General features: G+C 46.2%; 1 protein-coding gene across 3 annotated transcripts in view; it reads left to right on the forward strand.

Moving 5' to 3' along the window:
- The first annotated feature begins 6,429 nt into the window (after positions 1–6,429).
- CACNA1E (calcium voltage-gated channel subunit alpha1 E) overlaps positions 6,430–25,711 on the forward strand; it is a 310,184-nt gene continuing 290,902 nt past the window's right edge. For all 3 annotated transcript variants that reach the window (XM_063103647.1, XM_063103648.1, XM_063103649.1), the window contains exon 1: positions 6,430–6,695. In XM_063103647.1, coding sequence (XP_062959717.1) covers positions 6,430–6,695 — 266 coding nt within the window. The remainder of the gene's footprint in view (positions 6,696–25,711) is intronic.

Genomic DNA, 25,711 nt, shown 5'->3' on the forward strand with positions numbered 1-25,711 from the left:
TGCCTGCCCAGGTGCACATTTCAAAACTGGCCTTAAGTCCATATCATATGGGAATGCCTTATTCACTCCGATTATTTTATACCAGGTGGGTGTAACCAGCTGCTCAGTGTAGGAGAGAGTGGGAGAGAGAGGGTGTGGTGATGGACAGGTGGTGACTTAATCTGCTGATGGTTCCAACTCAAAGGGCCCTGGAAGAAGCAAGACTGGTGGGTGTGGTGGGATGTAGCTCTCTTCTCTGGGCCTTCAGTGTCTGTTTAGGCTCTGTTTCAACCATGAGCTGCTTTTTCTGCTTTAGGGGCATTATCTTCAAGAGCGAAATGTGGCTCAAGACAAGAATCCAACTTGGGCACCTTCCCCTCCTAGGCACTTCCCCCTTCGCTCTGGCACCCGACACCATGCCTGACATGTGGAAGGTGCCCATTGTGTGTTTGCTGAATGAATGAATCAGACTGAGCCCACCCAGGCTGAGCGAGCTTTGCAGCGTGTGGGCTGTGTTGTGTTTTCTGAGTCAAGAGGCCACGGGGGCGGATGGATGGGCCTGCTTTGTTAGGTTGTTCTCACCCTCTCCTCGCCTCCATCAGTCAGAGCTGGAGCTGGAACTCTGCTGAGGCCTCCTGCAGCACTTTGTCTTGGTGGGGCAGCAAGGATGGGCCCCAAGGGTGGGAGGTGAAGTGGACAGTGATGGGGGAGGGGTCCTTTGCTCTCTAGGACTAAACTCCGAACCAACAAACTGTCTTTCCCAGTTAAGAGGAGATACCTATTGGGTTAAATTTGTTTGGCTTTTTTTCTAGGCTGAAAATTGACCTCATCTTATGGAAAGGAAGGATTGAAGTGTTAATGCTACAATCTTTGTGATCCTAAGTAAACTGAAAAAAAAAAAGGTGACTGATCAATCAATCCCAGGCATTTTGCGTGCCCTCCACATTCCAAGCACTCCCACTCCAGGCTGTTGCTCCGCGCCTCCAATGCCATCTCTTTCAAAGGGATCTCAGGGATTCTTCCCTTTGCCTGGTCACCTCCAGCTGGAGGGGATGTGTCCCTGCTCTTCTTCCCGAGTGCTCCCTGATGCTGCCTTGTATTAGAGCCCTTCCCAGAGGATGTTTTTCCATCCTCCTCTTAAACTGTAAGTGCTTAGAGGCTATGACTGTATCTAATTTATCTTTGAGCCTCAGAATCCCTGAGAAAAATGCCCGGCACATCAGAAGGGATTAATGAGTATTTGTTAAATGGGTTTATGAATTCATGAATAAGTAAACAAACACATGACTCTCTCAGGTACCATGCCTTTGGGCTCCCCAAACACTGCTCTCTAATATTTTCTTTTTTTCTCTCTTTTCCTCCGTTCCTCTTTCTGACCATGTTTCAGGCACTTATACATCTCTGCTTCTCCATCCATTCTGTATGCACCAAAGCCATCCCTGGGCTGCACTTCTGAAGTCTGCTTTCAGAAACAGAGAGTCACCAGATATACAATGTGTGTTACTGTGGTCACAGCTACTATAGCTGAAATATATGTAATAAACACTTATGTAGCACTGTAAGAGCTTTACACACATTAACTAATTTAATCTTTATAACAGTCCTATGGGATGGTGGTATGCATTCTTAGAAACCGAACCCTCTGGGAGACTGTCTGGCTCCAGGTCATGTTTTAAGTCTCCAGAGCCCAAGATCAGATCTACGACCTGACTCTTGAGCAAGGAAAACATTATGTTGACCTTCAGTATATTAGTAATGGCCACACATTGTAAAGAATCCTGGCCTTATTATCAGAAGATCCAGCTCTGCTAATACCTAGCTCTGTGCACTTGGACAAGTCCCTGTCCCTCTGGATCACAGGTAACAGAATGTACCTCACAGTCTTGCAGCAAAGATGCAATGAGATAACGTTACAGTTGGCACTCAGGAAGTGTTGTCATAAATGAATGGTACTAGAGACAGTTTTAGCCAAACATACAGATCTATAGTTGGCTGATGGGGTGTTGGAGCTGTGGGGTTTCTTGGGCATAGGTTTGAGAGATACTGGCTCTGGGAACGGACATTACATAAGGATGTGAAGTTATGATTTCACCCAAGGAAGGGCTGTAAGGCATTATGAAAGCCACCAGACTCTCCAGATGTCTGCATTGCCATAGTGCTCCTCTGCTCCTCTATGCATTTGCACATGGTCTCCTGCCAACTTTTTTCTTAAGAACCCACTCCCAAATCTCTCTGCATTATGTTCCTTAGAGCACTGCTTTGCATAAGAGTCTATTTCTTGGAAAAGCTCAACAGGGGAAAAATAGAACAAAGGGGCTCTGATAGCGTTTAAGCATAGCTATCTGAGTGTAACTGGCAGGGAAGGGCGGATGAGGGAGCAGGCCTGCTGCGAGGGGCACATGCCTTTTGGATGAGGCCCAGATTTTCAGGTTCCTCAGTGATGGGCTAGAATCTCATATGAAGATGGCCCAAGGCCTGCCGGATCTGGGAAGAGCTTTATGAATGAGGGAAATTGGCTAGTTGCTTCTCCAACCTGGCCACTCACGTCTATCTGTCTTAGTACAAACTCCTATGGCCTGCCTTGTCTGGGGTCAGTGAAGTCACCTTGTTTTCTTCTTTTTCCAGAGGAGGCTGGAAGGACTATGCATCAGTCCCCATCACTCCTGATTGTACCTCGGATGGTACACTGCAGTAGAGGGGCTTCAGTGTAAAGGCTCTGAAATTTAATGTTCTGCGTGGGATTAATCATCTAGGAAAGTTTTTCACTTGCTTCCTTAGCTCCTGTTGGGTTCCTAGTTTGCATGTTACTGCTTGCAGAAAAACATGCTGAGCATATGGCTGCCCCATCTTAACTTCTGGGTGTGTATATGTGCGTGCGGTGTTGACCTCCTGCTGTGTGTGGGGCTGCACTTTCCATGTGCTGTGAGACAGGCTGGTTTCATTGTGGTGACATTTAGGGCTTGGACCTCAACAAAGTCCCACAGGAGAGTAGAGGGCTGGTGATAAGAGGTTACCTGTTTAGCAATGTCTAGGCTCTGAGGCATGGTACATGGGGTGCTGGGCTCCCAAGTACCTGTGCTCACAGCGATGTCTCACAAGTGACCAGTAGATGGTGCTCTGACAATAGGAAAATACAGCGACTGTCCCTCTAAGGCTGGAAAGAGATTTTCAGATGGTCTTCAAACTGATTTCCAATCGGAGTTATGTCCAGTTGCTGATTTTCCACATTTCTATTTGTGGGTCTTTCAGAGCACAATGGAATTAGGGGCACTGGAAGAAGAATGCCCTCCAAATTCCCTTACGAAGAGCATTACGGCAGTGATCTGATTGTGGACTTTTTCTACAGACCCTGCTGGCTCTGAAGGGCAGTAGATGTGTCCCCCATCAAGCGCCTTCCCAGCATGGTTGCAGGAGCACTTGGCCACTGATCAAATTCAATTTGAGGACTCTACGCACAGCATTTCCATAGGCTTAATGCTGTTGTATAATTTCTTCTCTTGATGTTAGAGAATTTGGAATTACACTATTGATGCCCTGAAGGGCGGCATGGGTATGAGAAGGAGCCATAAACTGGAAGTCATATCTGCTAGAAATCCGCACTCTGTCTCTTATCAGATGTGGGCAAATGACATAACGTTTCTGAAACTCTGCTGCTCTGTCTCTTAAATCGGGGTCATGATACCTGTGTTGCCAGGCTGACCTCAGAGATTTGGAGTGAAGGTCAGCTGTGGGGTTTGTGTAAACTGAAAACTATTAACCACATATAAGATATTACCCAACCATTAAAATTACAGCGATCTTGAGGGCAGGGAGAATAGGGGGATTGGAGAGCATGGAACCGGTACAGAACTTCATAGACCTCAGCGCTCTCAAGAGTTGACAGCCAGGTGCGGGGTGGAAGATGAGAGTGTGCCTTCTCACCAACATTGCTGCTTTTAGGCCACATCCTTTCCCAAAGCCATTTATGCCATCATGTTTTCTCCTGTCCTGTCAGGCTGCACCCTGCAAGAATTCCCCTTATATATCCCCTACATAGGTGCTCATACTCAGTGTAGTCTACATAACCCCTACCCATGCATTTGTGACCCCTGTCTCCACGGAAGGCAGGAGGGGAGTCCCCAACTGCAGTGGATTCTCACATTTCCGTGTAGAATATCCTGTCTTGAGTATTCTAGGTTTCTAAAGAATTGCAGCAGCCACAGAGAATGGAAAACAGAGTAGAGGGGAGAAAGGGAATTACTACTGGATCTCTGCTGAGTGGGTGACTTGAAGAGACAAGTTGGGGGTCCCTGATCTTCCAACAACCACTTCTGGGAGGTAAAAGGTTAGTGAGCCCTGCTTATTAAGGTCAGACCACAAAGGAAAGGGGTTGAAGTCACAGCCTGAGAGTGAGGCCTGTGAAGCATTCCAGCCAGTGAGGTGGTACAATCTAAATTAATCCAGGAAGATACATTATTTATGTCATCATCCATTTTGTTCACAGTTGTATCCTTGGTGCCTAAAACAGTGCCTGGCGATCAAAAATATGTGTTGAACGACTTGAATGAATTTTGTGCTGTGGATTATGGTTCTACCTGAAAGCAGGGACATGTACTTGATAATTTCTGAAAGCCCCTTCTAATCCTATGTAGTTCACAGGGTTGTGGAGACAGCCACTTGTGACTGGTTCTGAGGGACTGGCTGATGGGACTTCCTGGTTCACAGCAGAACCAGGAGAGGAGGTGCAGAGCTCCATTAGAGCCAAACCAGGAGGCTGTCCCAGAACGGCAGAAGCACCCTCCGGGAACTGGCACCAATACCAGAGTGTGGAGCTCCTAGAGGTCCTAGCCTCGCCCACAGGGCCTCCAGGATGCTAAGTGGAGAGGTGGGGAGAGGGTGCTGCCCTTTCCGTGGAAATCCCTGGCAGAGTTCGTGCAGCCCGGGAGGTGCGCAGCAGCAGCGACTCGCAGGGCGCAGAGGCCCCCACTCCCCGCTTGGGCGGCGGTGGGCCCTGCACCGCGCCAGGCATCGAGCGGGGCACAACACTGGGGACCCCTCTCTGCAGGGTCGAAAGGTGCGACCGCGTGCGCGCGTGCGTGTGCGCGCCACGCCGGGCCCCGCTCTCTTGCGGAGACTCTGCCGCGCCGCCCGCTGTGCCCGCCCCTCTCTCCTCGGCATCAGACGGGGAAAGGCGACTCTTCCTTGTACCTTTGCAGAGGTGGCCCACTACCCTTTGACCCAATAAGTCCCTAAGTCAAAGCAGCGTCACGTCCCAGGACCCTCCAGCCTCCGGGCTGCATCCCCGCCCCGGGCCGCCCCTCCCCCGCTCCAGGGCCCCCGCGCGCGCCTCGCCTCGCCTCGCCGCGCCTCTGCGCTCCTTTCGTTGTGCCCTGCTCGCCTCCCCCTCTCCTTCCGCGTCTTCTCCTGCGCTGGGCGGAGGGCGCTGTCTGGGTGGACGAGGACGGCCGAGGCGTTGGCGAGGAAGTTCGGTCCTTGCACAAGTCCCGTGCCAGGCCTCCGCCGGGCACAGCGGCAACCTGTTCCTCCCCGGCGCGAGGGCTCGCCCGCCGCCGCCCGCTCGCGCTCCCGCCCTCTCCCGGCGCAGCCGCGGATCGCTGTTGCATGCTGATCCGGGGAGGCGGCGGCGGCCAGCGCTCCGGGCGGATGCTGGCACTCGGGCTTCGCCGCTCTCTGGATGCTGCTCAACTTCGAGCCTAAGCGCAGGAGCTTTGAAATCGTTGTCCCGGTTGGATTCTCTCCGGTTGGATCGACTTCTTATTTTGATTATTTCGGGCGGTTGCGGTTTACGCAGGAACCTCAATAGCGCTCCCCCCACCCCCCAACCTTTGGATGCGTCTGTGCTGGCAGATTTAAAGACTCAAGTCTTGGCTGTGGAATTGCTTAGGTGGACTTGCAGGGGCTGGCGTGATAAAGCATGTCACCGTAACCCCGTCCTCTTTTTTTTTTTTAAAGTTCTTTTGTTTTGATTTTCCTTTTCCTCCTCCCCCTCCCCCCAACCAATAAATCACCAAACTGTTACCTAGCGGGCCGGTGCCTGCCTCTCTCCCCGAACTAGGTGGTGCGTCTGCCAGAAGAGGAGCTATGTTTGAAGAGCAGCCTACTCCACCCCTCTCCTCTCCGGTCCCTGAACGCCACCTCACACTGGCATTTTGAAAAAAAAAAAAAAAAAATTGCCTCCAGAAACTGAGCATCCCCAGCCCTACCCACCCCCCTTTTTTTCCTTCTTGAGGAATGGAGCTTCGCAGAGGTTGTGCTTAGATTCAACAGTTCAGAGCGGCGGGGCTGCTGCTGCAGCCGCCTCTCCGAAGAGCTCGTGGGGCTCCCCAGAGGCGGTGGTCCCCGTGCCTGTCTGGATGCGGCTCTGAGTCTCCGTGTGTCTCTGCTTGTTGCTGGGTGCGGGTGTTCGGCCGCGATCACCTCTCTGTGTCTTCTGTCTGTTTAAACTTCAGGATGGCTCGCTTCGGGGAGGCGGTGGTCGGCAGGCCGGGGTCGGGCGACGGAGACTCGGACCAGAGCAGGAACCGGCAAGGAACCCCCGTGCCGGCCTCGGGGCCGGCAGCCGCCTACAAGCAGTCGAAAGCGCAGAGGGCGCGGACTATGGCTTTGTACAACCCCATTCCCGTCCGGCAGAACTGTTTCACCGTCAACAGATCCCTGTTCATCTTCGGAGAAGATAACATTGTCAGGAAATACGCCAAGAAGCTCATCGATTGGCCATATCCTTTCTTGCCCACCGTAACCCCCCTTCCCCCTTTGCATTTCTTCGGGTGAGGGGGGGGAACCTAGCATGGAATTTGTCCCCCACCCCCTTCCTGGTGCCAATTTGCCCCTTTGCTGAACTGCACTCTTTTTACTTCAGTGCATTTAAGGCGCAAGCTTGGTGCCGTGGAGACCGGTTTGTGCACTAGTGTTTTTTGAGGTAAGGCTTTTTTGCTTTTTGATTTTTCCTGTGTGGAAATCTCCAGCATCCCTGGGTGCATGGTGTTGCAGTGTCTGCCCCTTTCTGGGCTGAGCTTTGTCTAATTTCCAGCCCCCACCCCCCATTTCTTCACAAGCTGCTCTCTACGTAGATTGGGTTGCCCTTAATCTCAGGGCTTCTTTCATAATCAATTCCCCGTTTTCCTCCCTTTAAACCAGCCTCTCTGCATCCATCCCCACCAGCTGGGGAGACACCTGCACTGTCTGCCTGTAGGGAAATCGAGGCTCCATGAGGGGATTTTTCAGTTCAGAAGCTCCAAGAGCACTGGGCAAAAACCCTGAATACAAGTAGACAAATGAATAAATAAAACAGGCTTTTGGTTGGGGACCCACCTAACTCTGGGGACCAAGTTTAAGTTCCACTAAAAGTGGAGTGAGTGCGTGTCTGTCAGGGGAGGCAATCTCTGTTGTCACGGCCAAACAGCTCAAAGTTGCAGTTCTTTTCTGAGCCAAGGAAGAGCATCTCGTCAGGGTCCATCCTTTCCTTGGGCTGGATTGGGTACTTCTGCTTGTTAGTGCTTGGCCCAGCTGGTGCTCTCCCAGTGCCCACGATTCAGGCAGATCTGCTGGGCCTGAATTCATCAGTTGAGTGCCAGAGGTGTAAAAGTAATCTGTCTCTCTCCAGCTCCAAAGGAACTGCTCTCCAGAAAGAGCTGGTGGTGGTGGTGGTGGGCGCATCTCTGAGGGTGGTGGTTTCAGGGTGAATGGGCGTGGAAGGAGCTTCTCTGCAGGTTTAATCAAGTGCACCCAGTGCAGGCTGCTGATTAGGCACCTAACTGCCTTGTTCTTCACTATGAATTGGACGCCTGGCAGGACCATTAGAAATTGAGGGTGGTGGGGTGGTAAAGAGGATGAGCAGGAGGTAAGCTAATGCTGTGGTCTTAAACATGGGGGTAGGCTTGTAGACAGCCGACTTTGATGCTTGTGAGGGAGATTTCTTGGGGAGGATGTACCTGCAAAGGAGGCCCCTCCTCTTCACCCCTATTCTCCCCGCACCCAGGTGTGCAGCAGTGAGACTGCTGGAGTTGCGTTGGGTCTCTAGTGCCAGCCCAGCACGAGGCTCGCTCCCCCCAGGGCCTGGGCATCACCCTAGCACCCTCACCCTAGTCCCTGGCCTTCCCCTCCTTCCTGCCTCGTTCCCCGCTTCAGCAGCTCCGCGATTGGCTGGCGCGTGGTGCTTCTAGGCAGCACCCCTCATTAGAAGCGAAGGAGCATCTCTAAGCAGATATTCTTCCTGCTGCTGTTGGCATCCTCCCACAACCACCCCTGGCTGGGCTCCTCTCCCCCCCCCCCACTCCGCACTCCCCTCCCCCTCCCGCCCCCACAGAGTGATCCCGGGCCATGCAGTGCCTGAGTTGAACGTGTCTAGGGTGGGGGTTTGGCGCGGGGGAGGAGTCCGGTCCCTGCAGTCACGCCTGCCTGTGCGCCGCACAAAGCGGACAGATCTCATTGTGTTGCGTGCTGCGGCTGCAAATGCTCCTCTAGGCCGTTCTCTACTGATTTCCCCGCTGGGTCCCTCTCCCTCGCCGGTCTTTTACAAGTCTTTAAATTTTCCCACCCACCAGGTGCTGCTTTGCTGCGCCCCTCTCTTAGGGGCGTGCTCATTCAGACAGGCGCCCTCCCGTTTCCTTGCAGTACACAAAGCCGCCCGGCCGCCCGACGGGTGGCAAACGTGCCAGCAGCCATGGTTGGCACCTCATACAGCGCCGCCGAAACTCCTTTGGCAGCCCTGAGATCCCCAGTCTGCCGGGTCCAGCACCTTGGGTACTTCCAGCTGGGGCTGGGCTGCGGGGCTGGTAAATGCAGCACGTTTCCTATACTAAGCGGTCGCCTCTTTTCACGTTTTCTCTTCTGCTGCACAGACAACGCCTTTCCGCCAGGCGTTGTGAGCGCAAGGTGATGTTGTGAGTTTTACTCCTCCCTTTCCTTGTTTTTGGCCAAAATGGGCCAAAGAGAGTCAAAGGAGTTGATTTCAGCATCATGCTCATTGCCTTGGCCATGAGCCCTGTCCCAATGGTCTCTTCTGTCCCCATAGTTGGAAATTTCACAGTGTTCTACAGCGTGTAGACTCTGGTAAGTGTTCAGAGAACATCTGCTAACTGTTTAGTGGAGCTGGGTTGGAAAATTTAAAATACACCATGTTTGCTTTTTTTCCTCCTGGCTGTATAACGTAATTGACTAATACGTTCCCTCTGGTGGTGACCACGTGGAAACATTGTGCTTGTGTAGGTTCTGCATTTTCTCCAAAACCTTACCTAAGTTCCTAGTCTCACCTTCCCTTCCTTTCTAAACACCCAGCTTCCTGAAATATCTAGCTTTTTCTTACTGGGAGTCAGTATGGGTAGTGGTTACCTATAAAGCTTTGGGGCTAGGCTGCTTGGCTTCAAATTCTAGTTCCTTCACCAGCTCTGTGACCTTGAAAAGTTGCTTCATTACTCTGTGACTCAGTTTCCTTATGTGTAAAATGAGGATGTTGATAATGAGTTACTGGGAGAATTAAATGAGCTAATATATGTCAAGTGCCTACAACATTACCTAAGTACCCAGAAAACACTGGCTATTATTATTAATGGAATCCTTCAGAAATTTCAGCATGCCTGAAGGGAGGGGTGTTAGTTCAAGGTGAAGTCTTCTAGATTCTTGCCTCTCAAAGAGAGAAAGGAGCTGCATCTGCATCACGTGGGAGCCTGCTCAGAATTCATAGTCCTGAGCTTCACTTCAGACCTGCTGAATTAAAATCTGCATTTTAACAGGATCCCCAGGTGATTAGTATGCACATTAAAGTTTGGGAAATATTTCTCTGCTCTTTGTAAGGGCCAAATTTTCAAAAAAAAAAAAAGGAAGATTGCTCAGAAAACTTGTCAAGACTTGCCTTGGTACATGACATTCCGTGTGCTTGAAGATTTTGGATGCTCGTACTCTATGACACATATGAGACTTGTACTTTTATTGGCTGCAGGTCACTGTAGGACCAGGAGGATAATGTGCTCCTCTGTGTGCTGTGTTAGTGGTCTCTTCACGCTGCATATTACTGGACTCAAGTCATATTGGTATGAAAAGATCAGTTAAGTAAAAGGAAGATTTAATTTATGCTTGTAGAATCCTCTGACTTGGAGGGGGGAGGGTAATCCTATCCAGTTATTAATAGGGGAGCTCTAGTTCCTATGGGAAGAAATGCCTAAGATAACCCAGATTTGGCATGAAAGATGGTTGCAAGTCAACAGCCCACTCTGAATGTGTTTCATTTTTCTTGGAAGCTACATCTGCATAGGGAGATAATTTTATTTTCTTATGGCACTTTCTTCTGCAGTGGATACCATAACCTTTTTGAAAATGCTAATCTGATTTAGAATGTGATATTACATTTTATATGATTCCTCCTTTTCTTTCTTGCTTATCTAATACAGCTAACAAAAGGGTTCTCTTCTCAGGCAACAGGCTCTTCTGAGTGCCATCCCGGGTTCACTGTGCTGCATGCTTACCAGCTGTAACTCTTCTGTGCCCAGAGCCAGTTACCCTGTGAACATACAGGACCTCTCGCATGGCTTATCAAATGCCCACACTTGTTTGCTCTTTTCCAGGTCTGGAGGTGAAGGGAAGAAATGGTATGTCTGACTCAGAGACTCTGTGCCATAGGTGGGCAATAGGGAATTTTTCCCCAACCCATTTGGTCATCTCAGCAGAACAGCACATGTTTCATGTGGAAATGAACATAGTTTAAAGGAGGAAGATCAAATCTGTTTGCAGCCACTGAGATGATGAAGCTCATTATAATGAACCTGTGGATATCCATCTATGATTTTTTGTCATAGAGAATTTCATTGTATCCCCAAAGGACTCTGGCTATGGGTCAGAGGTTGTGTGCTTAATTTTGGTGAATTTCCCATTGTAAATTGTCCATTTATTTTGGAGGATTTTGGTGAGGATTACTGAAAGTTTTAGTTTCCTGCTTTGGTTGCCTATAAATATACAGCTCCTTGCAGAATAGTAGTCCTGGTAAGAATTTCAGGTTTGATTTAACTCTAGTGGATCACGAGTCACGTGTCTTTATTAGGGCAGAAGGTGGCAACTAACAAAGATGAAGTCAGTAATTATATCCTATGATCAAATAATGCAGAAAGTCTCCACATCTTCCATGTACTTGTGCATGGATGCAGATGGTGAAACAGACAACACTGTAGCTGACACTGAAGCTGCGGGACAAAGGTCTTCGTTTTCTGAGGCTCCCAGGACAATCTCTGAATTGTCTGTTGGCTTTGCCCTTGATATGTGGTGTGGGTAAGATTTCCTCTGGAAACCAGGCCATGATTTGTTGTGGGGACAATTGCAATTGGGATGCAGCCTGAAAAGCGAGTTGGAGTGAAGGAGTTTGACAGAAATGAAATGGCTTGAGGATGGAGACAAAAATATCTTGGATGTGATAGTGTCTGTTGGCTTGCATCTCATTATTTCCCTACTTTCCTCCACTGGCTTTCCCTGCAATAGGCTCAGTGCACGTATGAATTAAAGGAGGAAGAGGAGGAAAATAGCAAGAACAGGCCTTCATTTTTTCTTCTGAAACATCCGGACTCTGGAATTATTAGCTCCATTCAAACTTGCTTAACTCTTTTTAGCTGTTATACTAAATGTAGGTGTCTTCCCCCCCTCAAACTCTGCTGCTTTCTTCCTCTTTATAAGAACATCTGGTTCTTTAATCTTCCTATTCTTAGTTAACATAAAACTGAGTGAAGATTTGCTAAGCTGCAGAACTCTGCAAACCCTTTGACTCCATGTTTTTGATCAGCAGATCAGTAGCCTTCCTTGTGTTGTTTGTAGGGCTGCTGTGCAGTCCGGTCCATCAGAGGCGACTCTGCTCATCTTATTTTATTTATCATTGACCACAAAGACATAAAAGAGGGAACCTAAATGCAACTGTGATTAATACTCTTTTCTTCCAGGAGAGATAAAACAGGTCTTTACTTCCTCTTTTTGCCCAGTCTTCCACCCATCTTTCTATCTTTGTATATTTCTCTGTCTCTCATTTTTAGGTTCAGCTTTGGTGAATAATTCATTATATGTGTGGGTTTTTCTAGGATTTTCAGAAATGGAAGATTATTTGTCTTCCTCTTGGATGTAATTAAGGCCTCTCATAGAGGGCCGGCTTCAGAAATCAACTTTTTCTGTAGATGCTCAGTTTTCTACAGTGGGACTGTGACACAAGAGAAAGATAGCTGGGGGAAAAATGTCTTAACATGCTTTTTCTTGCTATTTTTGTGACTGCCTCCTACCCAGCCTTGTTGCATTTGGGTGCCCCATAAATACACAGCTACTCTCCTCCTCTACTCAGAGACCATTGTTAACTAGGAGGTATTTCTATCCCCCGAGTACCCGTCACTCTGAATCCTCTCATCATCTTGAGAGTTTTCACCCTGATAAATGCTGAACCACTGACCTAAGAAGCTAGCTTCTGTAACCATTTCTTTTTAAATTCTGGTGTGAATTCACATAGGAATGGGGGGTTGGAGAGAGCAGGCACAAAAATTAGTGTATAACACCCCAGCACCACCACTACTACCACCACCCACCTTGTGGCAATCCCTTTCAAAGAGGGATAGAAATATCAGGGACTTGGATCAATGTTTCTCTTCCCAAGCCTCCTAAACCTACACAGAGAGGACTTGTGTGTGGAGTCACCTATCGTGTTTCCAGCATCCATCTTAATTAAGGACAGAAAGTACAATGCAAAGTTTTTAGACTCCTTCAACCTAGCGGTGTCTTATGTGATAAGTCCATTTTGGGGAGATGTCGGTGGTGTATCTTTGCTTGTTGAGTACTCCGAATATGTTTCCTTAATTTTTCATTGCCTGCGTCTTTGCCCAATCTTCAGCTATAAACCCTGATGAACCCACACGTCCCCATCTAGAAGATGTGTCCTTAAGAGGGGAAGATGGGCCAAATTAAAAAGAACAGCAGTAAATGACTTTAAAAAGTGTCAATTATCCAAGATATCCCCCTGGCAGAGTAGTGGATATTTCTTAGGACTTTCTTTTCTTATTGCATTTTGAGCTCCAACTTTGTAGGACTAAACAGTTTCACTCTCAGTCCTCTTGCGCATATATATATGTATATATATATATATATATATATATATATTAAAAGGGGGCTTGAAATAGACCCTCTTTTAAAGCAGTAGTTCATCCCAGAAGCAGGTGGGCAAGGCTTGGGGCTAAAATGTCCATCTAGGCTACAGCCACAGGCTCCTGTGGTCCAGCCACATGGGGGGTTTCAGAGGGAGGCCCTGCCTGCCACCTGTGCCCAGTATGGTCTTTTTGCCTGTGGTTCGCTGTTGCAACTCTGCATAATTTCGAGGCTATATTTTTGGCTGCATTTGGTCCTGCTGCATTTGGGCTGCCTCTGTTCCCCATCTCTGAAAAATTTGGAAAGCCTCTTTCAGATGTATGCCCAAGCTTTCTGAAGCCTTGTTTCATTAAGGGGGGTTGTCTTTATTTCCTCCTCCTCCTCTTTAGGGAAGGAATAAAAAGGATGTGGCTGGTCGATGGGTAACGAGTTAGGGGGGAAAAGAAGAAATGCTCTGGTCATTGTCATGGGTGGAGCCTTGCTGGTGGTTGCCTCTGGTACCATTTCCATTTCCAAGATGCGGGGCATTGGGAGTGGTCTCCTGGGCCAGACAGGAGGCTCTGAAAACCAGTGTCAGGAGGAAAATTAGTCCTCGCAAGTCTTTCCCAGCCTTCAGCTAAGCTGTAGGCTGGAAGTTTTTCTAACTTTCTATGTCTCTTTCTCAATTTCCACACCATTGTCTCATGGGGCTGGTCAGAGTCAAAAAGCATGAAATGGATTTTCAACAGTCACTCACTTACGTCTTGGCAATTTCCAGCTGTGTGTTCCTGGGAGTGATTTTGCTGCTTTTCTGTCAGTAGCTATTCCTTCTTGCAGGTGATTTCCACTGGCATCAAGGCTAATTCCTTTGTGTTGAAATCAGACATATGCACTCTGCCTGTTTCATCTACACCACTGGCTCTCCAGCTCTGGTGTCTCAGAATCACCTTGTTAAACTACAGATTACTGGACCCCACTCCCAGAGTTTCCGATTCAGCAGGTCTGAAATAGGGACCGGGAAGTTTCATGTATCCCAAGTTCCCAGGTGATACTGATGCTGCTGGTCTTGTAACCAAACTTTTAGAACCACTGTCTTCACGGTTTTGTTTCTGCCTAGCAGTGACTTTAGAGAAGGCCAGTCTTAAAAATTGCTGAGGAGATTCCCCATCCTAAATCTCTCATACACTGGCCTAAAGCCCAATGCTTATTCTTCAGGTTTGTTCAGTGAGGCTTCAAAACTTCTCTGTCAAAATGCAGGTCATTTTGGGAGTGGGGACATATTAAGCTACTATATGACATTATCAGTGTCCAGTTAGTTCTTCTTTCTGGCCTTATAACTGAGAGCAGGCTCTTCTGAGAATGGACATGCCCCATTAAATTTCAGCACCTAGCATAGTGCTGGCACATGGTAGCATTCAGAAAGCTTTTGTTGAATGATTGATAATTAAATCAGTTACTATTGATTTAACAAGCATCAGTGAAATGCCTGTATGTGTGTAGTGTTGACCTGACCAGCACCTGTAGGACGAGATATGACCCTACTTGTGGGACAGGGGGTTGCATTGGGTGGCTGAGAGGGGAGTGAAGGGTCATCACATGGGGACTGGGAGGTTGTAAAAGACAAGCTTTATCTACTTCACTATTTTGCTAAGGATTGCCCCAGTTTCTTTGCTACCCGATGTGGGCTTCCCACTGTTAAAAAAATATTGAGTATTTGTTATCTGGCATTTTGTTACACAGAACTCTTTATTAATCGGCACCCAGAGATCTATAGTATAACCCAGAGACAACTGGGATTTGTAACGATGGCCCCTAGGCACCACGTAATGCTGTAATGCTTTCTCAGTATTTCCAATGAAGCATTTATTACATTACGTTCAACATAGTTTGAATGGTGTGTGCACTTCATTGTACGAGTATTCTGAGCTTTTGCAAATTATGATCTATATTGATGAGGTAAAGTAGCTCTTTGTCACTTTTTGTTGTTGTTGTTAAATTAACCAAAATGCTCTTCTCCAGCTACAATATATAACATAGGCGTTACAGCACTGTTCTAGAAATCAGTTCTTTCAGCTCTAGAAATACTGTAGGACCTAGAGGTGAATCCTGATGCAATTGTCATATCAGCCGGTGATGGTTAGAACAAGGTCATTATTTTAAAAATGGATTGATAGCTCAGCAGGCTTTAGATTTACTGGGCAAGTTCCCCAGCTGGTAAGCTGGTATTACATCTAACTGAGTGTGCTTGTTTCTGTAGCTAATGTTGAAAATGCACCATGAAGATTTCCAAGAGAGCTTTCAACAGGCATCTCAGCCAGAGGTTGTCAGATGATGCCTTCCCCAACTCGACTCTGAATTATCCAACTTTTGTGCCTTGAGCTTTTTTCTGTGCTCTTTTATACTCCCATCTCCCTTCTCCTTGATCAAGTTCAGGTGATGTCAAACTCAGATGGTTCAATTGCAGGTGATAGTCCTCAGGTTCTTAAGGGTCACTTCTAAACTCTGTGAGACTTTAGGGTTGGGAATACCCTGAGTGGCTTTCTAGATGGTGTCTAGATGACTCTTTGGAGTATTGGGACCATTAGTTCCTTCTACTGTAGTGTTTATGTGCTTTCTATATAGCGATCACAAATCCTATTGAAATGTGATTGATGCTGTGGACCCCTCTCTCCTGAAAAATCCACATACAATTTTGCATTCAATTACAAGTGTCAGTGAATCACAATTTAAAAATACCTACTGTGTTAGAAAATTCCCACAATCTGGGATGTTGAGATGCTGGGCTATCAGGAACAGTAATTCCCAACCAAACATTGAAATCTTTATGTGCAAGTATGACAGGAACTCCAGGTGAAGGAGCTGCAGAGATATGTTTGTGCTAGTCTGTCAGCCAGACTGCCGTGAGAGAACACAAACATTTTAACCAAAGAGCATTAATTCAATAGAAGATCTCTTTCTACATCACCCTTGATAGATGGCCATCAAGCTTGAGTACTTACAGTGACAGGGTGCTCTTCTGTTATTTAAAAAGTAAGGTATGGAAGGTTGAAATATTCCTTCTTATAGGTTATACCTGGGTTTTGTCCCCCTCCTATTTCTGTTCTGTAAAGCAATACAGACCAAATCTACTTCTTGTTCACTTGATGGTCCTATGGCCCTGAAAAGCACTGTTGGCTGGAACTTTCTGTGATGATGGACATGGTTTTTATTTGTGCTATCCAGTATGGGAACTACTAGCCACTTGTCATGGCTCTCGAACACTTGATATGTGGCTAATGTGACTGAGAACTAAATTTTAACTTTTATTTAATTTTAATTAATTTAAATGTAAATAGCCACATGTGGCTAGTGGCTCCTGTATAGGATTGCACAAGAAGAGAGAATAGATAATGAGTCAGAAAGCCTATGTTTCCCCTTGGGTTTTGTCACTTATTAGCTTTGTAACTGGCCAAGGTTTCCTTGGCTTGGTGCACAGGGCTTGTCATGATCCACCTGTCTTGACCACCATGATCACCGTCTCTCCAGCTGTTCCTGTAAGCCTGCCAGTCTCCTAAGGCACCGTGCTCTTCCATGCCTCTGTGCCTTTGCACTTGCTGCTCCTTCTGCCAGGAATCACTGTGGCTCTAATTGCACTCAGAGGTCATTTCCTCCGCAAAGCCTTCCTTGATTTCTCTTGGCAGAATGAGACCGACTCTCTCCTCTGGGACCCCATCTGGTGCCTTGTTTATTCCTTTGTTGTAACACTTAACCACATGGCTTTAGTATTGGTTTAGAATTTCTGCAAGGGGAAGGGCCATTATCTGTTAGTTTTTTATTTACCAGAATATGGAACAGTGCTTATTAATATTTGCATTTAACACATTCATTTCAATTAAAATGCTTTTTTAAGTTATGTTTTTAAAAGAAATGGCATTCTATTTCTGACTTGAGGATATAGTCCGCTAACAACCCTGGATCTTTCAGTATGAATGATGACAGAGTTAGCTTTCCCTCACTCTGTTTTCATTCAGTTTAATTTTTGAATCTTGATTCAGGACTCTGTGTCTATTTCAAGTACATTTTATCTCCTTGCCTTTGATCCAGCAGCCTATCTTGTAGAGGTCCTTTCTGAGTACAGACAGGGAACTGACTTTTGTTGAGTATCCACCAAATTTTGGGTTCTCTACATTTAAACAAACCAATAATCCAATGAGGCAAGTGATATTATCCATATACTAAATTTGGGGAAGCTGAGGCTACAGAAGATTGAGTCACTTGCCCAAGGTCAACACCAGTGAACTTGAACCCAACTGGTCTGATTCCAAAGTTTAAGTGATTTCTGTGACACACTGTCTGTGGACTCTGCCCCATCCTGAGCTTTGCATCATCTGCAAATGTGATAACATGCTATATGCTTTCATTCAAGTAATTGATAAAAATATGGTTAGAACTGGGGACCACTCCTTCTGCTTATCATCAGTGCCTTAGTCAGTGTTGTCGACTATTGAGCTTTTTACAGATCTTCTGAACTGTGCTTTAGCCAACTGACATTTCTCCGTTTTGTCTGTAACAATATTGTGGGAAATATCCTTGTCACATGCTTTACTGAAATCAATACATACTTTTAAGACTATTTCATATCTATTTTAAGTTAGGACATAGCATCTTGCTTTCTCTAAAGCACACTTTGGGTATTATTTTCAGAAACTAAGACAATATTTTATTTCTTTGCTAGAGAATAGAAGTCTTGAGCCCTAGAATCTCAGGAGTTGCAGGGATATTAGATGTCGTCTAGACCAATGCCCAGTTGATGAAACCTTTGCGTTAGAGTTCAGGATTTACCAGTCTCTACGTGGAAGCCTTAGGGTGTCATTGTTAGAAACATGGTCTCTGGATTCAAATCTCAGTACCACCTCTGCCACTTCATAACTGTGTGCTTCAGGAAACCTGCTTAACCTTGCTGTGCCTTGAATTCTTCAAACATAAAATGGAAATAGTAATTATACCTATAGGGTGTATCTTATAGGAATTTTGTGAAGATCAGATGAGATAAAAGATGTAATGTGCTGAAAACAGTGTTTGGTACATAGTAAGCCATGAATAAATCTTAGTTATTAGTATCTGGTTAATTCTGGATAAGTCAACATTAAACTTCTACAGCTAAGTTTTCTCCTTCTAACAATACCATCTTACTTCTTCCTGACTCTTTCCAGGTTTCTAACCTGTGTGCTGCCAGATAATGCTTATGTGACCTTGCAGTGGTCTCGTTACCTCCCTGGGCCTCAGTGTCTTCAGATGTGAGGTGGAGATCACTTTCCCTGCTTTGCCTACCTTATAAGACTATTGCGAGGTTAGCGTAAGTTAATGTGTATGGAAGCACTTTGTAAACATGTTAGGTGTTAGCACTAATGTTAATGTTGATAGAGTTTATACATACCCAACCGTTATTGATCGTTTACTATGTGCTGGATTACTGTGCTAAGTGCTTCCCATGGATTATTACATTTATTCCTCATGACAGTCCTATGGAGACATGCATCCTTGTTTGCTACACATCACAGTCCTGGGAGTGAGATGTGGAGAGGTGAACTCATTTGCCCAGGATCACACACAGTGAGTTAGAGCTGGAGGCCTGGCTCAGAGGCTGTAGCTAGTAACCACTGTAGCTAGTCTTTCCACAAGCTGCTTTTTTTTTTTTTTCTTTTTCCTTCTCAAAGTTATTGGGTTTACATTTTTGAAAATACATTTTAAAATATTTACATCAAAACTTGACTTCCTTTGTATGTTTCTAACGCCAGTTTTACATTGATATTGTCTCTAAGGACACATTTGGATTTACAACCCAGAAAAAATATCTTCTAGAGCTATAATGGTGCAGAATTTTCCCAGCAAGCTTCTGATAAAAGCAGATCGAATATTCAAAACCGTCAACAGCCTTAAGCAAACTCTCTTGATTTTGTTGTTGTTTGTACAAAAATGGTAGCCAAAAATTTCGGGTGGCCTGATCAGTGGCCTATGGAAGGATCCCTCTTGGAGTCTCGGCTTGGCCTCTGGGCAGTTTCTTTTCAGGGCTTGCCAGCTTTCTAGCTAACTAGTCCTTGTCTGTTCAGGTTTCTTGGGTATTTAGGGTCTCTGTCTTTGTTCTATCAGAGAAGAGAGTCTGGATTAGAATTCACGAACTATGGAGGAAGCTTCTGAAAGAATTAGAAGGGTGGGGGTGGGGGAGCCTGCATGGCTTGGAGCCCTCGGAAATTTGCCCAGTGAGCTTGGTGAAGATCATCTGTCAAATGATGCTGGAGGACATTTTACCTGCGGGAGCTGGATACTGGTGTGGTTGAGAATGGATAATTAGGATGTACCACTTGGCTTCTGGAAACCAGACAGAAGACTCAAAAGAAATTAGGGTGTAGGCCTTAAAAAGTTAAAGGAACTGCCTCTCCTTTCTGCTAACTTTGGATTGTATTTGCATGGAAATTTGTAATTGTGAAATATCTGAGCCATATGGATGCCCAAGGATGCATGTGTTCTGTGTTCTTCTAGACTGTTGATATGAGGAGCAGTTGAAGGGTGTGGGCTTGTCTGGAGGTGGGGTGGGTAGGTGGATGTGGTAATATGAGGAGAGGGCAGGCCTGGGGAATATGGGCCTATGTAAATTCAGAGGATCTGGGCATTTGGGCAAGAGAACGCTCCCTTCTCACAGAGAGGTACGTATGTATGTATGTATTTATTTTTGAGATCTTCATCTGCCCTCCATCCCCCCACCAAAGTGCTATGGATAAGGATGTTACGTCTTTGGGTAACCTCTTTTCCTGGTGATGATTACAGCGTAACAAACGCCCATTCCTGAATGTACAGGCTTAGAAAGACTGAGCTCATTTCTGCCGCAAACATCAGTAGACAGGCTCAAGAGAGCAAATCAAAGGAATAGATCCTAGGAAATAAGAACTTCCAATAGCTTTTCACACTTCCACTGTGAAAGAGGATAGGTTCAGAACAGCCCTGCGTAGTCATAAAGTTTGTCATCTCTCTTTTTCTCTTACCTTCATGTGTTTTTATTATATAATTTTACCAACACTCTGTAGGGACCATCATCCAGGCCAAAGAGCTCTCTATTCTTCAGTACACATCCCTGGGAGCGGAGGGAGGACACTAACTGTGAATGCCTGTTGTATGTTGTAACCTTTAGTGAACAGGCATTGTACAGCATGTTCTCATTTTATAGATTATTAGCCTGAGGTCACAGATAGATGTGGTCTCACTGGCTCTGCTGGCTGTTCTCTTTCCACCATACCATGCCGCCTTGAGTCAGACCAGAAGACTAGCAGTCACGTTTCCCTAACAGCATCTTTTTAGGATGGTGCTGCAAACTACGTACGTGTATCTGCAGCACCCACTGGGTAGGAGGCTAAACCCATAGGGGAGTGAAGGGTCAATAGATGGGAGAAGAGCAGAGATCGCTTACCCATCATTATGATCATCATGAAATGGATGTGAGACATCTTTCCCTGTGTCATTGGAATGCGAACTTGGGTTAGAATCTGGGATCTTTACTATTTTGTCATCCCTTCCCCCAAAGCTCCACTGCCACAGTCCTTTCATATCTCTGCAGAGGGCCTACGATTTGGAAAATGCCAATTCTCCTTTCAGTATTAGCATGTAAAGTCCATTCTTTTTTTCCCAGCCCTCAAAGCATGCCCTCTGTCCTCTCTGTTCTGGGGTGCCCACAGTGTGAGTCATGGTGTGGAGGTGGAAACTTATATGACTTTTTCTTGAACTTTTACTTACTGAATGCTTCTGCTTTTGTAACTTTTTAAGGAAATGGGGGCTGGGGAGGGGTAGGGAAGCTGTTGAAAAGACACTCATATCCTGACAGAGTGTAGAGAAGGCTTACAATGGGTTTATGGAAAAAGCTGCCATACGTTCAGCCCCAGTCCAACCTTATAAGAATTACAACTTTTCATTAACTGTCTACTAGAGAGGTTTTTAGCCAATCCAGCTGGCCATGGAGAATTTCTTGAAAGTTTAGAAATATTTCTGTGGACTTTAGACACTTTCAGGGTGTTCTAGGTGTGCCAGGATTTGCATTTTGAATGTTATTGTTGAACGTGCTCCTTAGTAACTTCCTCCAAAGTGGCTTCTCTCGGTGGCAATGATGGATGCTCCTCCTTTCTCCCCACTTCCCTCTCATCTTGCTCCCCATTAGCACTACAGAAGAATAGAATATTAGAGTGATAGGGACCTAAGAGAAACTCTAATCAAACCCTCATTCGTCTGTTAGAAAGCTGAGGACCAGAGAGGTCAAGCGACTTGCCACGAGTCTCTCAGTAAAAGATGGAGTAGGGACTAGAACCCAGGACTCCTAAATGCAGGGCTCCTTTGATCACATTTTCTATTTTCTTTCCTCTTGGACCCTTTCCCACTTAGTCATCATCCCTCTAGACCCTCTTCCTCTTCTGGGGCTTCCTGTCCTTTCATTGGTTAGCAAGTGTATGCTTTTGGTGTTTCTCTTGGGGCATAGGAGGCTGAATGTACGGATCATGATTATTAAGAAAGGACTTAAGTAGAAAAAGTAGGCATAACCAAGAGAAGGGTAATTCATAGAGGTGAAGCCAGTCAGCACAGATCTAGTGAGAATGGGAAGCAGTGAGTCAGAACAATGGTTAATGTTCTCCTTTCCCCAAAATGTTGCAGGAGAACGTTCATGAAATGGTAGTATAGGACTCAGAAGACCATGGACTTTAATCTAGTGAAAAAGGAAGGCTAGGTCTCAGCAGATGGGAGCAAGGGTGGATGCTTAGGCAAGCACTCACCTCGGAATGTTTGCTGGGCTCTGCAGTGGCCCTGAGAAAGGTCAAATATCTAGACCCTACCTGGAGAGATGCTCTTTGAGAACAGTTGAGTAGTCATGGGAAGAAGGAAGTAAGCACAAGTAGAAAGATCTCTTTCTTTTAGGATCCTCAATTCAAGCTAAGAATCCAGGGCATTTTGTCTGATTGCTCTGAGGGTAGTTTCCCAAGCTTTTCAGAGTATGGGGCTGAGAGTTCAGAGAGGTTTCTAGCCCTGGCTCTGGAAAAGTCTCATTCCTCCTCTGGTCTCAGCATCTTCATGTGTAAAGTGAGCATGTTGGAAGAGTTACTAGAACTCTAAAGTGCTTTTCAGTTTTCACGGCTGTGCCTCTGGGATTCTACTTTCCACCACTGTAATCTCATTCGATTTGAGGACACCATTAGCTTTCATGGCCTCCAGCATCCACAGCAGTGTTCTTCTTCCTGGCTGCACATTCGAATCAGCCTGGTAACTTTCAGAATGCTGATGCCCAGACTGCAGCCAAGATGGATTATATCAGAATTTCTGGAGATGGAATATCTGTATCCATAGTCTTTAAAAGGTGATTCTACAGTACAGCCAAGGCTGAGATCCACTGATCTTCTAGAGTGAGAGGTGAGCCTTTTACCTGATTTGTTTCTCTTTCTTCTGAGTGTGCTTTGGTCACCTGTCTTGGCTGATTGCTCTTAGTTCTCTTGCAGGCTATAGTGAAAATAGCAGGAGCCCCCTGGGTATCCTGGAATTCAGCCTGAGAGAATGGGGTGATTAATTCTTACGTTTCACTGCATTGGCAAAACCATTCACCTGTGGCTCCTGCTGGCACAGCTCCAGCTGCATAGGTGACAGCCTTCTGTGATGAGGCTTCCTGAACACAGGTCTAGCTAAAGGAGCAATTTGAGGCTAAGGGACAGAGTGAGTCACGCTCACCCAGGAGGCCCTTGAGCAAGTGACCAAAGACTCATTGGCCTTGCTTCGTACCTGGTTAGTTAGCTCCTTATGCACATGAGGGTGGGTCCATCATGACTACCATCAAATGCAAGAATCTCCTCAACATCCGGGACAGTCTGCCAGAGATGTGGAGCTGTAGCAAGTGGTGCTAGAACTGGCTCTTCCTGGCTGTCTTGAGTGTCCTTAAGTGTGACTCTCTTCCAGACTCTGTTCAGTGATATCAAGTTGGTAGCTTGAAATTGGCCACGGAGAGAATATTTGCACCCCAGAAATTGACAAATGCTACATATCAGAGCTTTTCTCCTTGATGTTAAACATTTATTCACACAGTACTTAGTTTACTACTTAACAAAATAGTCATTCACTTGTGGAGCAGTGGAGATGCTTCTCTCTACTGCCCCAGAGCTGTCTTTGGATGGGTGTTCCACAATGTGGGTCTTAGTCTTACCCTCTGTAATAACTAAGAAAGCATATAAGGCCCCCTTACAAGCTAGCCCTTCGGATACTTGAAAGCAGCTATGATGTCTCTCTCGAGCCTTCGCTTTCCAAGCTTAGTATCCTTCATTCCATCAACATTTCCTCATGTGGTTTTCAGGCTCAGTGGGTGTCTGAACACTGGGATAGAGTTGCAGGGTTTTCAAAGGAAAACAAAAATTCTCCCAGAGGTGATCTGTGAACTCTTTCACAAAATGCTTTTCATTTTCTTTATACAACCTGAGTACTATCTGAGGGCCCGAGATGCAAGAGTGCATATGACATTGGGTACAGTCCTGGGTGTGGTCACAGACAGCAGCTCACAGTCTTCTTTCCCTAAAAAGCACATTGCTGCCAGAACTCTTGATGGGCTCAGCTTTGTCAGAGTGTCATCAAAACACACATTCTGATTTCTGAAACAGGTAATTTTCCTACCGCTGTTTTGTTTTCTTCCAGAGGCTTTTAATGTTCCCATTTTCTTTCTTCTTTTTTCTGTAGTGTTCAATCATTTGTCTCGTGATCACCAAAACTGTGTGTCAAATAACAGCATTTTGAGTCCAGGATTCAGTCGACACATAACAAGTCAATTTGTTAAGACTTATCCAGCTGATTGTAACTGCAAGTGGCACACGTTGCAGAAAGAGGGAGGAAGCCAGTGCTGGTGTAATTTCTCAGAACCAGCACTCCCTGTCCTTTGGGAATTGGGCTCTCGGTTGTGTCTGGAACTGACCTCAGTATTGGTTCACGAAGGAAGAAATAATGTGAACTTCCTTTCAGTTGTTTTATGTAGAGGGCAGGGCCATGGGAGTCAGCTGTGAGTTCTCTGTCTAAAAGCAATGACAGGTTGGATGTGGCTTCACAGACAATAGTGAAAGGGTAACACTAGGGATCTTTTGTTTTGAGTAACTGAGTCTGTTGGCCTCAATCAGAGAGCAGTAGGAATGTGCCAGCAAACGAAAAGTCTTTTGGGGGGTTCTCTGCCTCTTTGTTATGTTCCCAATATTGCTTTCTTTGTCTTTCATTCATTAGGTTTTAAATCTTTAGGAGTAGGTGTATTGGCATTTCCATCTTCTTGATAGCCAGCGAGAGAAAGGGAGGGAGAGGGGGAGAGAGGTGTGTATGTGTGCTCAGGACTGCCTGTCAGATGGTGAATTTGAACAGAGGCAGCTGTTGTCATGGCGATGGCAGGTTGCATCCTACCACCATGGAAACCAAAGTTAAAAAACTGATGTTAAGGCTGGAAGTCACATGATGCATTTTTGTTTTGTTTTGTTTTAAAAAAAGAAAAGGGGTTTGGTTTTTCAATCTGACTTTTTTTAAAGACGAGATCAGCTGGTGAGAAAAATCGCACTAAGGAAAGCAATGAGATAATGAAGTGGGACAATGTGGAATATGCAGAGCCTTCCATCTCATTTTTCTTCTTGTTAACAGTGCATTTCTCCTGCCATAGGGGAGATGGGGAGGGAGGGGAAAATGCAATGTTGATTTCCAGGTTCACAGCCAGAGCTGTGCACTGATTATTGTCGCGTGGAGAAGCGCGGGGTTTTAGCCATCCTGCCCTTTGGAGGTCCACCCTTTGCTGATCAGCCCAGGACAGAGACTGGAAACCTAAAAGCAAGGACTGAGAAAGATGAAATGGAGTCGAAGGTGTGACTTACCCCAAATGGGAGGATGCTCCATACATGGATAAATTCACAAGATTAACATTTATAATTCAGGAAATTGAAATGTTCATCTGTAGCCCCTCAGAACCCCAAGGAAACAGTCCCCTCTGTTTATTCCCTTTTCCAGGTTGGTCTTTTGTGGGCTACCCCGTCCTGCCAGGTCAGCCACAGGAGTAAGTGCAAAGAAGTCCAGAAGGAGCTCGGGGAGCACATTCAATTCTGGGCCGAGATTCCTTGGACCATGGTTTACCTCTTCACCTGGGCCCTTTCACCTGGGCGGGTGGGGTCAGCTTGCTGAGAATTGTTAGAAAGCCGTCTTGGATCTCCATCTTTTTATCTCATACTCTCTCCTATTTCATGCCATCCTAGAGAAAAGGTGAAGCATCCACCCAGGAGGGGAGCTGACCCCCAGCCTGTTTTAACAGGGCTGGTTTGAATTTTCTTTTCAGACTGTGAAGGGTTGCAGAGTTGCATTATGGCATGTGCAACAAGCTAGGAGGCGGAGATCTCGGTAAGAATATCTGCCCATCAGAAGGGTGAGGGAGATCATGAGGGATGGAGATGCACTCTGTTGCAGCGATGGTTGTAGATATCACTGCGTCTGGGTTTGAGGCACAAGGGTCTGTCTCGACAGTACTTGTCCTTCTAGGACAGATGTATCTTTCTCATTGGGCTCAGGCGAGGGGGCTATGATCTCACCAGCATGATCTCACTGCATTTCCATCAGGGTCTGTAGGAGCTGGAGCCAGACTTCTGTGATGGTTCAA

The sequence above is a fragment of the Cynocephalus volans genome, chromosome 8 (genome assembly GCF_027409185.1).
Source record: "Cynocephalus volans isolate mCynVol1 chromosome 8, mCynVol1.pri, whole genome shotgun sequence".
NCBI lineage: Eukaryota > Metazoa > Chordata > Mammalia > Dermoptera > Cynocephalidae > Cynocephalus > Cynocephalus volans.